Below are 17,986 nucleotides of genomic sequence, written 5' to 3'. Positions count from 1 at the left end.
ACTCTGAATAATATTTTAGAGCTTGCTCCTGCATTTCCCTCAGGCATTTTTCTGTGGCGTCTCGCAGGTTTGGCCAACAATTCCAACATTCTGACCAAGCCAGGTGGCACAATGGTTAACACACTGGACTTGCATTTGGGAGGACGACAATTCAAAGCCGCGTCCGGCCACTCTGATTTAGATTTTCTGTGATTTCCCAAAATCATTTCAGGTAAATACCAGGATGGTCCTGTGATAGGGAACAACCGCCTTCCTTCCCCATCCTTCTCTAATCCTCCCCCAAATCAACCAACCAACTTCCGGTTCAGCAGCATGTCTGGTTCTGAACTCGTACTGTCTCTAACAGTCTCTATAGAGGAACATCCTTAAGTAGTTTTGGCACATAGACTGATAACTTGGCAGCCTTGAATAGTTGCATTGCTGTCTTGACTGACAGCTTCCCACATCCTGTGGAGACACCTTGAACAGCCAGTCCACTGTTCCTGTCCCCTCACAAAGATTGGACCACCCTTGTCCAGATAAACCTTCCTGAATTTGGGGCCCTGACTTGAGCTCTCCCCAATTTATTTCAGAGGTAGCCATCTGGATTTGCAACTTTTGGTGGAAGGTGGTGCTAACAAGAGGGTAGTCTTGTTGGATTACTGCCATACTAAAAATAAGACTGCATTACTGTAGGTCCAATTCCTTGTTTCCTGTCTTGGCTTGCTCTGGATTTGTTTCTCCTCTGAACTAGGAGCATCAGGTGCTTCCCTCATTCACTAATTACCTGTACTAATCATAGGAGAGGTCTCTTAACTCCATTCTTTTCTTGGGAGTCTTAGGTTCATAACCTTTTAGTTCCTTCCATTTGTTCTTAGGAAACCATTCTTTACCTTTGTTTTACTATTGTTCTCCCCCCCCCCCCCCCCCCCCCCCCCCAGGGGGATCACCACTCTTTGGTGAGTACATGCTTGGCAACCACGGGGCCCCAGCCCTTGCAGCTTCTCTTTCAGTGCTGCTTGTCTCCTCTTCTTCTGTCCTTTTCCCCCCTCTTGGGAAGATGTCTCATGCCTCCATGGGCTCTTGAAGCTCATTTGCATTGGTTTATTTGTAGGTCTCTTGTACTGCTCTCCTCTATACTTTTCTTTCCCTGTATCGCTCTTTCCCTGTATCGCTCTTTCCCTGTGCTGCTCTTTCCCTGCGCTGCTCTTTCCCTGCGCTGCTCTTTCCCTGCGCTGCCCGTTCCCTGCGCTGCCCGTTCCCTGCGCTGCCCGTTCCCTGCGCTGCCCGTTCCCTGCGCTGCCCGTTCCCTGCGCTGCCCGTTCCCTGCGCTGCCCGTTCCCTGCGCTGCCCGTTCCCTGCGCTGCCCGTTCCCTGCGCTGCCCGTTCCCTGCGCTGCCCTTTCACAGCGGTCCACTCATTGGAAATTCTCCCTTGCTGACTGGAGGCTATAGTCCTCCTTGGTAGTCTTTGACGAATGGCCGTTTCCCATCTGTGATGATCAGGTCGAGCACCTCGTGGAAGTTATTCTCTCAGCTGCTGAATCCTCTATCCCTCGTTCTACTACTTCTCCCCCTCGGGTCCTGGTCCCTAGGTGGACTGTGGAGTGCGGCAATACAATTGGTGCCCAACAAAGTGTGCTTCGCATCTTTCACCGTCATCCTATGTTAATGAACTGCATCTTTACGAGCAACTACGTTTGCAGTGCCATCACACTATTAAGGAAAGCAAGAAAGCATGCTGGGTTTCCTTGACCAGTTCGTTCAGCAGTTTTACTCTGTCCTCTCTTGTTTGGGGTGGCCAGCAGTTTTACTCTGTCCTCTCTTGTTTGGGGTGGCCTACGCCAGCTTTCTGGGTCTACCGCCCACTCCCCAATTCCTGGTCTGACTGTGACGGGAAACGTCATAGTCGACCCTGTGGATGTTTCCAACGCTTTGGGCCAGTACTTCGCAGAGGTTTCAAGCTCCACCCACTACCATCCTGCCTGCCTGCCTGCCTTCCTTCCTTCCTCTCTCTGAAACAGGTGGAGGAGGCTCGTGCAATCTCTTTTCTCTCTTTGAATCGAGAATACTACAAACTCCTTTTACTATGAGGGAGCTCGAATGAGCTCTCTCCTCATCCAGGTCCTCTGCTCCTGGGTCTGATACAATCCACGTCCTCATGCTGCAGAATCTTCCTCCTGCAGGAAAGCGCTTTCTCCTCAATACCTACAACCATATTTGGACTGATGGTGTGTTTCACATGCTTTGGCGTGAAGCTATTATTGTTCGCCTACCTAAGTCGGGTAAAGATAAATCCCTTCCTTCCAGCTATCATCCAATTTCCCTAACCAGCAGCGTCTGTAAGGTGATGGAACGCATGATCAGTGGTTGATTAGTGTGGTGGCTGGAGTCACACCATCTCACTAATGCTCAGTGTGGGTTTCGAAAAGTGCCACTCAGCGGTTGATCATCTCATCACCCTGTCGACGTTCATTGCAGAAGCAAGAAACAGTAGCTGTTTTCTTTGATTTGGAGAAAGCCTATGATACGTATTGGCGGACAGGCATTCTACGTACTATGCACACTTGGAGCCTTCGCGGTAGTCTTCCCACTTTCATCTGGGAATTTTTAACAGACCGAGTTTTCCAGGTATGTGTGGGTTCCTCCTTATCCCCACACTTTTTCACAGGAGAACAGGGTGCCTCAGGGCTCCCTAGTGAGTGTCATCCTCTTCGCCATAGCCATCAACCCCATTATGGACTGCTAGCATTTCCACCTCTCTTTTCGTTAACGACTTTACTATTTATTGCAGCTCCCAGCAGCTGTGTCTCCTGCAATGCTGTCTTCAGCGTTGTCTGGACCGTCTATTCGTGGAGTGTCACAAATGGTTTCCGCTTTTCTGCTACCAAATCCGTTTGCGTCAACTTCTGGCGGTACAAGGTGTTTCTTCCACTGGCGTTGCGACTGGGCCAAAATGTTCTCCCGTTCGTGGATGCAACAAAGTTCTTAGGGCTTACGTTTGACAGGAAGCTCAGTTGGTTTCCCCATGTATCCTACCTGGCTGCACGCTGCACCCAGTCCCTAAATGTCCTTCGTGTATTGAGTGGTACCTCTTGGGGAACTGACAGGAATGTCCTCCTCTGCCTCTATCGATCTCTTGTCTGCTCCAAGTTGGATTATGTTTGCATTGTCATCTCCTCTGCACGGCCGTCTATCTTACGCCGCCTCAATACAATACATCATTTGGGGATTCGTGTCGCCACTGTGCCTTCCGTACTAGCCCTGTTGAGAATCTATGCAGAAGCTGGTGAACTACCACTGTCATACCGGCATGACATCCTACTCAGTAGGTATGCGTGTCGGCTTTCTTTCATGCCAGGCCACCCAACCTTTGACCCTTTTTTTTATGAATGACATTCTTGACAGCCAGTATGAGATATACTTTTCTTCTCTGCGACCTCCCGGCGTCCGCTTGTGTCACCTGCTTCAGCAGCTGCAGTTCACACTTCCTGCCACTTTCCAAATGAGGGAGAGCCCTTCACCACCTTGGCTTCAGACACAGGTTTGTGTTCATTTTGACCTCAGCTCATTCCCGAAGGATTCGACTCCCGAGCTGACCTATAGCTGCAAATTTCTTGAACTTCGCTCACAACTTGCTGATAAAATATTTTTGTGCACTGATGGTTCCAAGTCCGCCCAAGGTGTTGGCTGTGCTTTTGTCGTCGGGGCTGATAAGTTTCAAAACTAGCTTCTCGACCAGTGTCTTCCACCACAGTGCTTTTAGAGTGGAGGTTTTAATGTGTTGCAGAGTGGCTGGCTTGTCCTTTTATTTTCATGATCAGCCAGTCACAGTATTCTTCCACCTGTTTCTTGCACCTCCCTGTGTTTTTCTTGACCTGTTTTGTTCCATGTAGTGTTCGTTGCTCTTCTGTCGTTCTTGGGTATTGTACTGTATGTTTCCAGAATCAGATTTTCACTCTGCAGCGGAGTGTGCGCTGATATGAAACTTCCTGGCAGATTAAAACTGTGTGCCCGACCGAGACTCGAACTCGGGACCTTTGCCTTTCGCGGGCAAGTGCTCTACCAACTGAGCTACCGAAGCACGACTCACGCCCGGTCCTCACAGCTTTACTTCTGCCAGTATCTCGTCTCCTACCTTCCAAACTTTACAGAAGCTCTCCTGCGAACCTTGCAGAACTAGCACTCCTGAAAGAAAGGATATTGCGGAGACACGGCTTAGCCACGCTCATTCTGGAAACATCCCCCAGGCTGTGGCTAAGCCGTGTCTCCGCAATATCCTTTCTTTCAGGAGTGCTAGTTCTGCAAGGTTCGCAGGAGAGCTTCTGTAAAGTTTGGAAGGTAGGAGACGAGATACTGGCAGAAGTAAAGCTGTGATGACCGGGCGTGAGTCGTGCTTCGGTAGCTCAGTTGATAGAGCACTTGCCCGCGAAAGGCAAAGGTCCCGAGTTCGAGTCTCGGTCGGGCACACAGTTTTAATCTGCCAGGAAGTTTCATTGTACTGTATGTTTAGTTAGTTTTATTCTTTCCCTTGTGGAATTGTTACAATAGGAACAAGGGACCCATGACCAAGCAATTTGGTCTCCCCCCCTCCCTATTTCAGATGAGATACACACATTTAATATTTGTTCTTAATCCACTTCATTTTTAACGATAAACATCAGTTTCATACCATGTAAACACTATTTTAATAATCTGTAATTTTTCTATCCTGTGCAAAGCAGAAAGCTTTAGTCAAAGAGAAAAAATAAATGGGATCCTTGTTTTTAGGAATTTTTTTGTTTTAAGTTGTGCTATTTTCTCAAAGTGATGTTTTGAGACTGTGGCTATGTACAAAATGTATGTGATGCTTTCATAGAAAAAGACAGCTGCCAGCCATTATTAATAATGCTGTGTATTGAAATAAATAGTGCCGTAATCGGCTTTGAACCGACAGGTTCCTCTTCAGGTGGATGTTCACAAAATGCACATGTGTTCTAAGTTTACATAACTTTTTGTTCTTCATCCCCTTGTGGTGAAAGATTCTTGAGATGGTGGTACCTTTGAAAATCCCATGTAATTTTGTTGGTATGTTGTCTTGTATTTACGAAATACTGTACACTATATGCAGCACTAAATAAACTTAAGTTAATGTGGATCAATAGGAAAAACAAATTGTAACATTCAGATACAGCATTAATACTGTCCTGCTTGATATGGTCATCTCTTATGAATATCTGGGCGTTGTGTTGCAAAATGATATGAAATGGAATGAGCATGATGATTTGGTAGGGAAGGTGAATGGTCAACTTAGGTTTATTGGGAGAATTTTAGGAAAGTGTGGTTCATCTGTAAAGGAGATCTCATATAGGATGCTGGTGTACCTGTTCTTGAATACTACTCAAGTGTTTGGGATCTGTACCAGATCGGATTGAAGGAGGACATCAAAGCAATTCAGATGCAGGCTGCTAGTTTTGTTACCAGTAAGTTTGAACAACATGTAACTGTTAAGAAATGCTTGGGGAACTCAAATGGGAATCCCTGGAAAGAAGGCAACATTCTCTTTGAAGAACGTGATAGAGAAAATTTAAATAACCTTCATTTGAAGCTGACAGCTGAATGATTCTACTGTCACCAACATACTTTGCGCTTAAGGGCCATGGATAATATAATAGGAATTATGCATGGAGGCATATAGATGGTAATGGGAATGACCAGTAGTGGTACAGGGTACCTTCCACCACACACCGTATGGTGGCTTGTGGAGTATCTGTGTAGATGTAGATGTACATGTAGATTTGTGTGTGACCACACTGCACAAAGCCCAAATACACCAAAACATTTTTGCCCCAAGGGAAATGTACATATGTAACATGTAATGTACTACCTCCATGAGGCTACTAAAAATTACTAATTTAGTAATGATACGGTTTTTTCGATGGTGAAAATATAGAATTACAGGTACAACATTTGAGGCAATATGAGACCATGACATGCTATAGCAAAAAAATTATAATTTAAAATGCTCCTTTTCAAGGTCACATTCGGATCATGAAACCCAAAAACTCTCAAACTTATGCTTTATTATACAATAAGCAAAACTGGGGCATTGTCTAAATCCACTATATTGGGCATATATACTTTTGCCATCACCAAACTGGAATGCAGGAAAGTCCCATGATGTGAGAATGCACTCTCTAGCATCCAAAATAAGTACCTGGCATTTGGTAAAGAAAAATAAAAATACACTAAAATTGCAATTTTAATTACTGCTCTAAAAACAGACGGACATGGTTCATATAGTGTCCCCCCAGTAGTGAATTACTACTGGTAACAGAACAGGGGTAGTCATTTCAACAAAGTATTGGTATATTGTACATTTTGTTAGCCTAACCAAACTGTAGCATGATAACATACAGTTCATTGTCATATCTTCATAAAGGTTTGAGAAACATTTCAACAGTTGACTGTTTCTTTTGTCCTGATTTTAATATTGTATTGTCTGCCTTAGTTAATGTGTTCATCGCTTCTTTGTCAATTTCAAAACTCTAGATATAAAGCTTAACTGTAGGTTTTGACATTGTAGGAACCAGTAGAGGCTCCAATTCATCCTCGTCTACACTTTCCTCTTGTTTCTTTGCCATCTGTTCCTGTGGTACTACATCAGTTGTCATGGACTGACAGATGGAAACCTCTTCGTCACAATCAACATATTCATCAAAGCTAAGGTAGTCAGTGTTTTCTTCTAGCCCCCTTGTTTTCTGCCGTTGTTTAGCTGCAATTACTTCATTGTCCAGTGTGATGTCTTCAGTAAGTATTGGCATCTGATGAAAGCTAGCTTTCTTGAAGCTATTTGAGATTGTGCTTTTAGAATCCCAGACACATCTTAAAAAATAAATAATGTCAAAGATTGTAACATTTCTCATAGCAGAATGAAGGTAAGCCAGCTCCTTCTGTATAAGAATCTCCCTATCTTTTTGTTTGAGGCATTTTATAATGCCTTGGTTTAGTGGCTGAAGGTGGCGTGTACAGTTTCGAGAAAATAACACTTCATTTGTATTACATAGATATGATGTGTCTTGGGGACGCCCTGCATGATGCTCGATAAACAGAATGATTTTCCTATTTCTAAAACCCTATTGCGCATTCCAGGCACACAAGGATTGTTTGAATATAGTTATTGTTACCCATGCACTCACATTAGATATATATTGCCTGCATATTTTTGAAGCATTGTGGACTCTTTGCCTTTCCAATTATTAGTGGCACTAGTACTTCTGTTCCACTTTCATTACAACATAATAAAACAGTCTCTCTTTACTAAATTTCCCACCATGGCATTTTTCTTTTCGGAATTCAAGAGTCTTGTTAGGCAGAAGGTTAAAAAATAAGCCCATTTCAACTGCATTAAAAACATCATTGGGACTGTAGTTTTCTACGATTGATGGAAGAGTGCTTTTCTGTGACCGTATAGTGTAAATGTTCACACTTCCAGCTTCACCTCAAACATATTTATGCAATAAATTATGTCTGTTCTGGAACCTTTCGATCCAGCCATTGGATACCTTGAAATGTACAAGTCCCAACTTTTGTCCCAAGTATATTGCTTTAGCATGAACCATTATACCTCCAGGTGGAATGTTCAAAGTACAAGCTTGCTTTAAACACTTTAGTAGCACGTTTTCTAGTTCTGGAAACTGACCATTGCGCACTCTTTTTCATTTGCTGTTTTCTCCTTCCAAACATGCTGCTTCAATTATTTTCATTTTCTCACTGTGGTATTTCATGTTGATGGAGGAATGTTCAGTTCTCGTGCAATATCAGCACGCCGTATGTGTGACTTTGTGTTCACTTTTTTGTTTACTTCCTGAATAATGTTCCACTTTCTTTGTTTGTAAACTGTCTCACTGTCCTTTATCCATGACAAACAGGCATATATAAAAAAAATCATGGACTAAAAACAATCATGGACTGAAAGTCAGTCAAATGCTAAAGTGTCAACAAAGTGGACCATCGAGTGAATTACATGCTGTTCAGTTTTTTTGGCCACTACAGAAGTCATTAGAGCTACCACTACCCTATATGAACTACTTCTGTGCATCATTTCTACCATAGCAAATGATCTGTATGACTTGCAAAATTGCCGGCACCTGAATAGCTCTGCCTCTCTGAATATTTCTGCACCACATGGGTGTGATTGTCTTCTCCTGCCACACTCACAACTCTCAATGGAAAAAAGTGCAGCAGCCAAACATTACACACCGCCAAATTTAAATGCACCAAGTGGGGAGGAAAATGCACAATCTAGTCATTTTAACATGTGTTTAATTCAGTTGGTGCTGGGACTTCCAAAAATGGATGTACTGTGCGAGAAAATGCGGTAATGAGAGAGGTACTAATGAGATTCCACTGTATATATGCCCACTAGCATTGCAGTCATTGGGGGGGGGGGGGGGGTGAGATAAAAGAAATTACTCAGTATGTTAAGGGTGACAAAAATTTAATTGTGATGATGGACTAGGACTGATAGAGCAGGAAAAGTTGGAAAAGAATAGACAGGAAAGGTAGGAAGAGAACATGGACTGAGGAAAAGGAATGCGAAGAGAACCCCCTGTTAGAAATTTTCCCATAGCACAGTTTAATCATTGCTAACACGTGGTGTAACGTTCATGAAAGATTATTATATTTATAGAACAGACCTTTAGACACCAGAAAAGACAAAGATTTAGAAACTGGAATTTAAACTGCTAAACATTTCCAAGAGTGAATGTGGATTCTGAGCATAATCTAGTAGTTATTAAATGTAGATTAAAGCTCAAGAAATTGCAGAAAGGTAGGAAATTACCAAGATGGGACTGGGGAAATTGAAATGACCAGAAATTGCACAGAGAATTAAGAACTAACAGAAATAGGTGACAGAAATACAATAGAATATGAATGGGTAGCTTCGAGAGATGAAATAGTCAAGACAGCAGAACAACAACCAGCAAAATGATGAGGTTCAGTAGGAAGATATAAAATTAAATTGCTGAAAGAAAAAAAAACTGAAAGTGATGCAGGCAAAAGAGAATACAAGTTTCTAAATATTGAGATTGATAGACAAGAAGAAGTTGACAGAGCTTCAAGTGACCCAAGTGGAAACGCACACAGGATAAGTGGCACTCCCTCATAATTGTTCATATCCTTGGGAGACCCAACCATGCCAAAACTGTTCCACCTACACAAAGAATATAAGACCATTACCAGAAAAAGAAGGTACTGATGAGTGTGAATACTATTGAAGCATCAGTTTGTTATGTCAATATATTAACACAAATTATCCACAGAAGAATGGTAAAACTGATAGAAGCCAACCTGGTTGAAAATCAGTTCAGGTTCCGAAAAATGTAGGAACACACAAGGGAGATGGGCCCTATGACTTAGTGACTTTGTTGACTGAAATACACTCTTTCAAATTATGAATTTACCAGGGATAAACACTGCAAGTGAAAGACTGTTTGGATCTTGTACTGAAACCTTACCACACTTAAGAGTTGAAGGCTGTGAAAAGGAGGCAATTGGGGAGAAGATAGACAAGAATTATGCTTTTTTTTTTCATGTTATTCAGTCTGTACTTTAGTAAGCAGTAAAGTAAATCAAGGAGAACTTTTGAAAAATAATTCAGCTGCAGCAGAATAGAATAAAAAATAAATAAATAAATAAATAAAAGCTCAGATAAGGTTTGCCAATGACATAGAAATTCTGTAAGACAAAACAAAAGACTTGAAAGATGAATTGAATGAATGGACAATGGTTTGAAAAAATGTTTTAAGATGCACATCACTAAAGGTCAAATGAGGGAGTGTAGCCGATGTACAGTGGATGCTGAGAGAATTAGATTACTAAATGAGACACTAAAAGCAGTAGATTAATTTTGTTATTTTGGCAGCAAAATAACTGATGGTGGTCAAAGTAAAGAGGATATAAAATGCTGACTGGCACTAGCATAAAAAGTGTTTCTTTTCTGAAAAAGACAATATAAATTTTTTGTTGTGGTTAGCCCTGTATGGAAATGAAATGTGTCCAATAAGCAGTGTAAACAAGTGATGAGTAGATGCTTTTGATATGGTGTGTTAGAGAAGAATGCTGAAGTTTGGTTGCTTAGGCCAGATAACTAATGAGTAGAATGTGAGAGAAAAGTGCTTTGACAACTAAACAAAAGGAAGAGATTTTTTAACAGGACACATTCTGGGGCATCGAGGAATAGTCCATTTTGTAATGAAAGGAAATTTGTGTAAAGCAAGTGGTGGTAGGGTATTAAAAGCTGCAGAGGGAGGCAAAGGCTTGACTACTGTAAATAGGTTCAAGTGGATTTAGGTTGCAGTAGTTATAAAGAAACTTACGCAGGCTTGACTAACATGGATAGCTGCCCCAGACCAGACTTCAACTGAAGAAGACAACAATACTATACAAGTCACTAACTAATGCTATGAAGTGACATAGCCTGAAGAGCAACAACATGGGTGAAATGTCTGGTCCAGGCTGGGCTAATAGCTACCACCAAGAGTGAGTGGCATCATTTGCTTATTTCAATAGTGAATCATCAGTCTCTGGCCTCTGTTGGAAGCAACTAGGGATACCTGATTCAGGACCCGAACAATGAAACTTTTCTATATATAATATAATTTTTTCCAGTAATAAAAAACATCAAAACAGAATTTTGAAAGAAGCACTGCAGGCTGTTTTTCTATGTTAGTACTTCCCTTCATCTCTGTGCTACAGGAAAGAATATTTTTCTGAAAGTGTTTGAACATGCTTTTGCTCTATGCAAGGCCTCATTTTATAATTAACTAGTGAAACTGGCAATGCTTTGCCAAAACTACTAAATATATATAGGAATTGTATGTATGTCCTAATTTCCCAAAAAATCTCCCACCATGTCCTCCTCATCCCCCTCTGTCTATTTCCTCCATCCGCCTCTCTCTGTCCATTTTCTCCCCTCCCCCCACTCTGCCCATCTCTCTCTCTCTCTCTCTCTCTCTCTCTCTATCTCTCTCTCTCTCTCTCTCTTTCTGACTTTGAGCCTTGTTTATTGTTACTGCAAACGAAACCTTGATTGAGAAATGAAGTCACTTAAAATGAATGTGTAAATTAGTTGAGGTCATTAATACGAGGGGTGCAGGAGAGATCTCTCCAGCTGCTGGATCTGTTACGATAGTAGCTTGAGTGACAGTATTTCTCATAGTTTTAGTCTGTGAACAGGTAGGATTGTAAAGTTTCAGTTTATTCATATTCCATACTAGTATTCTAATCATAAATCAATAAGGCATAAATACTTCCCTCTTAAAGCTGATTGTGATAAAGGAAACAAAGTAGCACACAGTTTTGTATATAATACTTGTTTAAAATTGTGTACGAGGAGAAAGAATATATGTGGAAAAAATAATTTGTTTAATGGTTTAAATGCCCTGATATCTTAGATAAAACTCAATGTGAGAAGGAAAACAAAACCACACATTTTCAAAGCAGAGCATTTTCTTTCTCACAGTGAGTTTTAACAGAAAATCTATACATTGTTATTTGAAAAGATATACAGCCTATGCCTATCTGAGTGTTATTAGGGTATCATATAACAGTTTGAAGTTAAACAGGCAAGAACTTTTTGAAATTGTTGCTAATGACAATTCCCCTATAATTATTATACATGTATTTATATGCCATATATATTAAAAATATGTAGCTTGTGTCTGTCTAATGGTTAGTAGAGCATCGTGAAAAATTTGAAGTAAACTGGGAAAGTCCTTTTCGAGATTTTCGCTAACAACTATGAACATTTTCTTTGTACAGTGGGGTGACAAAAGTCATGGGATACCTCTTATTATCGTATTGAACTCCTTTTGCCTGGCACAGTGTGGCAACACAGCAAGGTATGGACTCCACAAGTTGTTGGAAGCCCCCTGCAGACGTATTGAGCCATGCTGTCACTATAACCATCAATAATTGTGCAAGTGTTTCCAGTTCAGAATTTTGTACATGAATGGACTTCTTGACTATGTCCCATGTTGTCGATCTGGGTGGCCAAATCATTCACTCGAATTGTTCAGAATGTTCTTCAAATCAGTTGTGAACAGTTGTGGCCGGGTGCCAAGGTGCATTGTCATCCATAAAATTTCCATCATTGTTTGGGAAATGAAGTCCATGAAGGGCTGCAAATGGTCTTAAAGTAGTCAAACATAACCATTCCCAGTCAATGATTGGTCTAATAGGACCAGATGACCCATTCCATTCAACGTAAACACAGCCCGCACTGTTATGGAGCCACCACCAGCTAGCTCACTCAGTACCTTGTTGGAAACTTGGGTCCATCGCTTCATGGGTTTGCTTCACACTTGAACCCTACCATCAGCTCTTCCAAAGTGAAATTGGAACTCATATGACCAGGCCTTGATTTTCCAGTTGTGTTGGATCCAACCAATATGGTCACAAGCTCAGGAGAGTCACTGCAGCCGAAGTTGTGTTGTTGGCAAAGGCACTTGGATTGGTCGTCTGCTGCCATAACCCAATGATGCCAAATTTCACCCCAATGTCCTAACAGATACATTTGTTGTATGTCCAACAGTTATTTCACACAGTGTTGCGTGTCTGTTAGCACTGACATCTCTATGCAAATCCCATTGCTCTCGATTGTTAAGTGAAGGCAGATGGCCACTGCATTGTCAATCGTGATAGTTAAGTCTGAAATCATGAGCCTAGCTCCAACAACCATTCCGCGTTCAAAGTCTGTTGTGGCCATAATCACATCAGATACCTTTAAACATGAATCACCTGAGTAGAAGTAACAGCTCTGCCACTGCACTGTCCTTTTATACATTGTGTATGCAATACTTTGGCATCTGTATATGTGCTTATCACTGTCACATGACTTGTCATCTCTGTGTACGGTAACATAGATTTACATACTGTGTGTGTGTGTGTGTGTGTGTGTGTGTGGTACACACACACTATGTGATCAAAAGTATCTTGACCTCACCAAAAACATACATTTTTCATATAAGGTGTATTTTGGTGCCACCTACTGCCAGGTACTCCATATCAGCGACCTCAGTAATCATTAGACATCGTGAGAGAACAGAATGGGGCACTCAGCAGAACTCCCAGAATTCGAATGTGGTCAGGTGAGTGGGTGTCACTTGTGTCATACATCTGTATGCAAGATTTTCACACTCCTAAACATCTCTAGGTCCACTGTTTCTGATGTGATAGTCAAGTGGAAACATGAAGGGAAACGTACCGCACAAAAGCGAACAGGCCGACCTCGTCTGTCAACTGATACACTGCCGACAGTTGAAGAGGGTCGTAATGTGTAATTGGCAGACATCTATCCAGACCATTACACAGGAATTCCAAACTGCATCAGAATCCACTACAAGTACTATGACAGTTAGGCGGGAGTTGAGAAAACTTGGATTTCATGGTCGAGCGGCTGCTCATAAGCATCACATCACGCCGGTACATGTCAAATGATGCCTCGCTTGGTGTAAGGAGCCTAAACTTTTGATGATTGAACAGTGGGAAAATGTTGTGTGGAATGATGAATCACAGTACACAGTGTGGCGATCCGATGGCAGGGTATGGATATGGCGTTATCTGTCAGTGTGTGTAGTGCCAACAGTAAAACTCGGAGGTAGTGGTGTTATAGTGTGCTCGTGGCTTTCATGCAGGTGATTTGCACACCTTGTTGTTTTGTGTGGCACTACCACAGCATAGGCCTAGATTAACGTTTCAAGCACCTTCTTGCTTTCCACTGTTGAAGAGCAATTCAGGGATGGTGACTGCATCTTTAAACACGATCGAGCACCTCTTCATAATGCATGGCCTGTGGTGGACTGGTTACACGACAATAATATCCCTGTAATGGACTGGCCTGAATCCTATAGAACACCTTTGGGATGTTTTGGAATGCAGACTTTTTTTTGCCAGGCCTCACTGACCAATATCAATACCTCTCCTCAGTCCAGCAGTCCATGAAGAGTGGGCTGCCATTCCCCTAGAAACCTTCAATCACCTGATTGAACATATGCCTGCGAGAGTGGAAGCTGTCATCAAGGCTAAGGTTGGGCCAACACCATACTGATTTCCACCATTACCAATGGAGGCCGCCACAGACTTGTAAGTCAACCGAGCGAGGTGGCGCAGTGGTTAGCACACTGGACTCGCATTCGGGAGGACGACGGTTCAATCCCGTGTCCGGCCATCCTGATTTAGGTTTTCCGTGATTTCCCTAAATCGCTTCAGGCAAATGCCGGGATGGTTCCTTTGAAAGGGCACGGCCGATTTCCTTCCCCATCCTTCCCTCACCCGAGCTTGCGCTCCGTCTCTAATGACCTCGTTGTCGACGGGACGTTAAACACTAATATCCCCCCCCCCCCCCCCCAGACTTGTAAGTCATTTTCAGCAAGTTGTCCAGATACTTTCGATCACATAGTGTACCTGTATTTACAAGTGTCATTCAATAATTAAAGAGACAAATTGGTGTGGGGTAAAATTGTTAGTAAGCATCACTGGGATGAGCCCTAATCAGCTGATGTGTCAACATTGTTTTGTTTATAATATCAAAAATTCATTTCAAGACGGCAAGTCCGCTTGAAACGTCCACATTAGTTGAAAAAAAGTATTGTTATTCATGTTTTTACTTGCAGAATGCGAGAAACCGGTGAATATGTATATTGTAGAATGTCTAAAGTTTATGGTGAATGTTGTATGAATTGTGCAAATTTTTACAAGCGGGTAGAGCAGTTCAAAAATGGTCGTGACTCAGTCACTGACAAACACTGTTATGACCAAATGACAGTTTCAAGTCCCTCATTTTAAAGTCAAATTGCTGACATTATTCGTGCCAACTGCCATGTGACTGTGGGAAATGAAGTTGATAAGGTTGAAGTTTGTACTGATATAGTTCATAACAGTATCTGTATTGTTTTGTAAAAATAAATGCTTTTTTCTCCAGACCAATTTCTCTCTTTAATTATTGAATGACCCGTGCATATAGTCAGTGTCCATCTGATGTTTACTTAGGCAACACGGAAAAATTTGAAGTAAATCAGTCAAGAACTATTAAAGATTTTTGGTAACAACGTTAAACAACTTATTTTTGTATAGGTGTGTAGGTATAGGATTTTTATATACTATGTATGTTGTTTAAAAAATGGTTACTCTATTTCTTTCCAGAGATGTTCATTTGAGTTGCATGTAAAAATTTGAACTAAATTGGTCAGGAACATTTCAAGATCTTTGCTAAAATTTGAAAACTTAATAAACCATGGAATAATGTAGATAGAGAGGTAAAAACTGACACACAACAGTTCACAAAATGTCCGACAGATAGCGCTGGACAGCAAAACATCAGTGACTGTGCATGACAATCGTGTATAAAAGGAACTGTAATGAGCTAGAGAATCAGATGCGCCAGCAGTCGCAGCATGTTGACGTTACCTGAAAAGGCGCTTTTAGTGAAGCTGTATTATCAGAATGGGGAATGTGCTAGTTCAGCATTGCGATCCTATCGTAGGAAGGGGATTCGAACGGGTAAAGGTCCGTTGACAAATGCAGCTGTGGGGAGAATGATTTCGAATTTTGAAGCCATGGGTTGATAGATGATAGACCCCATGGTGGCCGACTGAGCACAAGGCGTAATGCTGCTGCGACAGTTCAGGAAGAAATGGAGACTGTAGCGGGTTCGTCTATGCACGGGGAAGTCAGCGCTTGTACAGTCGCATGTCGCACCGGTATTCCATACACTACTGTTTGGTTGGCACTTAGGCGTACCCTCTGATGCTATCCATACAAAATCCATTGGCATCATGAACTGTTAACTGGCGATTTAGTGAAGCGGAGGGCATTTGCGGTGTGGGCGTTTCAAAAGATGGCGGAAGATGACAATTGGTTGAGTAACGTGTTGTGGACCGACAAAGCTCACTTCAGGCTCTGAGGGTCTGTCAACGCTCACAATTGCAGAATTTGGGCTACCGAAAATCCTAGAACTGTCGTGGAAACTCCATTGCACGACGAGAAAGTCACGGAATGGGTTGGATTTACCACATCTACCGTTATCGGGCCTTTTTTCTTCGAAGATATGCATGATTCTGGTTTTGTAACTGCTACCATGACAGGTGAGAGGTACACTGATATGTTACAGAATCGCATCATGCCCAGCCTGGCTGATAAACATCTGCTGGAATGTACAATGTTTATGCAGGATGGCGCTCCACCTCATATTGCTAGGTGCGTGAAAGATCTCTTGCACGCGTCTTTTGGTGGTGATCGTGTGCTCAGCCCCCACTTTCGTCATGCTTGGCCTCCCAGGTCCTCAGACCTCAGTCCGTGTGTTTATTGGCTTTGGGGTTACCTGAAGTCGCAAGTGTATCGTGATCGACCGACATCTCTAGGGATGCTGAAAGACAACATCTGACTCCAATAACTCACCATAACTCCGGACATACTTAACAGTGCTGTTCACAACATTATTTCTCGACTACAGCTATTGTTGAGGAATGATGGTGGACAAATTGAGCATTTCCTGTAAAGAACATCATCTTTGCTTTGTCTTACTTTGTTATGCTAATTATTGCTATTCTGATGAGATCTGTCGGACATTTTTTGAACTTTTGTATTTTTATGGTTCTAATAAAACCCCACGTCATTCCAAGCATGTGTGTCAATTTGTACCTCTCTATCCACATTATTCCATGATTTACTCAGTTTTCAAATTTATACTGACTTTTTGATCACCTGGTATATTAAAAATATGTAGCCTATGTCTGTCTGAAAGTTATTAAAGTATTGTGTAAAAATAGGAATTAAATCGGTTAAGAACTTCGTGAGATTTTTGGTAACAATATTAAACTACAACCTGTCTTTGTATAGTAATATAGATAGAGGGTTCAGAGGTCCATGAGGTTCTCAAACATTTTCCTCAATGTCAAATGATATTTTATGGTGGTGTGAAAGTGGAATATGCAAAACATACATATCCTGTTGCGTATTGCTTCAACAATTTATCATCTATTCTAAACAGATTACAAGAAATAGCGTAAAATTGTTTTAGGTACCACTAAGGCGGTTATAGTGAGCTGCGGGTGCCCATATTGGGGTGCAATGGGGTGTGTGAATTGTGTGTCGGGTCCCCCCCCCCCCCCCCTCCAATTTTTCAGGGAAAGGAATAAATATAGTGTAGTCAGGTTATTTTTTTTCCCAAAAAAATGATTTAAAGGATGGTATTACACATTTTCTTTAGCAGAATTGAACTGAAATTTTTGAAGACTATACTTAAAAGTCGCCATTCACCTTCCAAAATATTACAAATACTTCATAAACCCCCTTCCCTCTGGTTTACACCAACCCCCTCCCTCCCTTCCTACTACTCACTATTGTATGGGTGATGTTGTAAGCTGTGGTACTCGTTGACTTAAAGTAAATTTTTGTGATTTTTTAAGAAAATGAGTGAAACCTTCTTGAATAATTATTTTCTTTGATTTTTAGGTGGTAGCCCTCCAACAATGCCTTTCACATTGTCAAGCCTTGTACAGCTGTCTCTAACACTCAAAGAAGTCTCCCTTGGTTTGGTAGAGTTGGCATTTCCAGACTCGAGGCCTTCTGTACGTGATGATTATAAGGCAGCAGTACGGGGCAGAGAGCAGCCAGCTCCAGCATGTCCACAGGACACACAGATGTGGGCACATTTGTTTAAGGTCTGTTAACTGGAAATAACTTTCCAAAGTTTTATATTTTTATTTGTTACAGGATACCTTCTGCTAAAGAAGTTACAGAAGTGTGAGGCTTGTTACTGTACCCAACACATTTTCTTTTAAAAAAAAATAGAAAAAAATCATGCATTTTCTTTTGTATTTTGCACACGTTGGTAATGGTGAAAGATTAGGTACTACACAATGTGCATTATGAGTCTTTCATGGAATGGAGGCTGCCAGGTAGTGATGCAAGTTGACATAATGGCTTTACTAATGGTATTAAAATGTGTGGCTAATGCTTATGTA

The 17,986-nt window shown here is 41.7% G+C and overlaps 1 protein-coding gene across 2 annotated transcripts in view; it reads left to right on the top strand.

Moving 5' to 3' along the window:
- LOC126258964 (ubiquitin-protein ligase E3C) overlaps positions 1-17,986 on the top strand; it is a 199,980-nt gene that overhangs the window by 112,082 nt on the left and 69,912 nt on the right. For both annotated transcript variants that reach the window (XM_049955684.1, XM_049955683.1), the window contains exon 10: positions 17,475-17,683. In XM_049955684.1, coding sequence (XP_049811641.1) covers positions 17,475-17,683 — 209 coding nt within the window. The remainder of the gene's footprint in view (positions 1-17,474; positions 17,684-17,986) is intronic.

Source organism: Schistocerca nitens, chromosome 1 (genome assembly GCF_023898315.1).
Source record: "Schistocerca nitens isolate TAMUIC-IGC-003100 chromosome 1, iqSchNite1.1, whole genome shotgun sequence".
Taxonomy (NCBI): Eukaryota; Metazoa; Arthropoda; class Insecta; order Orthoptera; family Acrididae; genus Schistocerca; species Schistocerca nitens.
The sequence above is the reverse complement of the archived record's forward strand: the minus strand, read 5'-3'. Positions and strand labels throughout refer to the sequence as shown.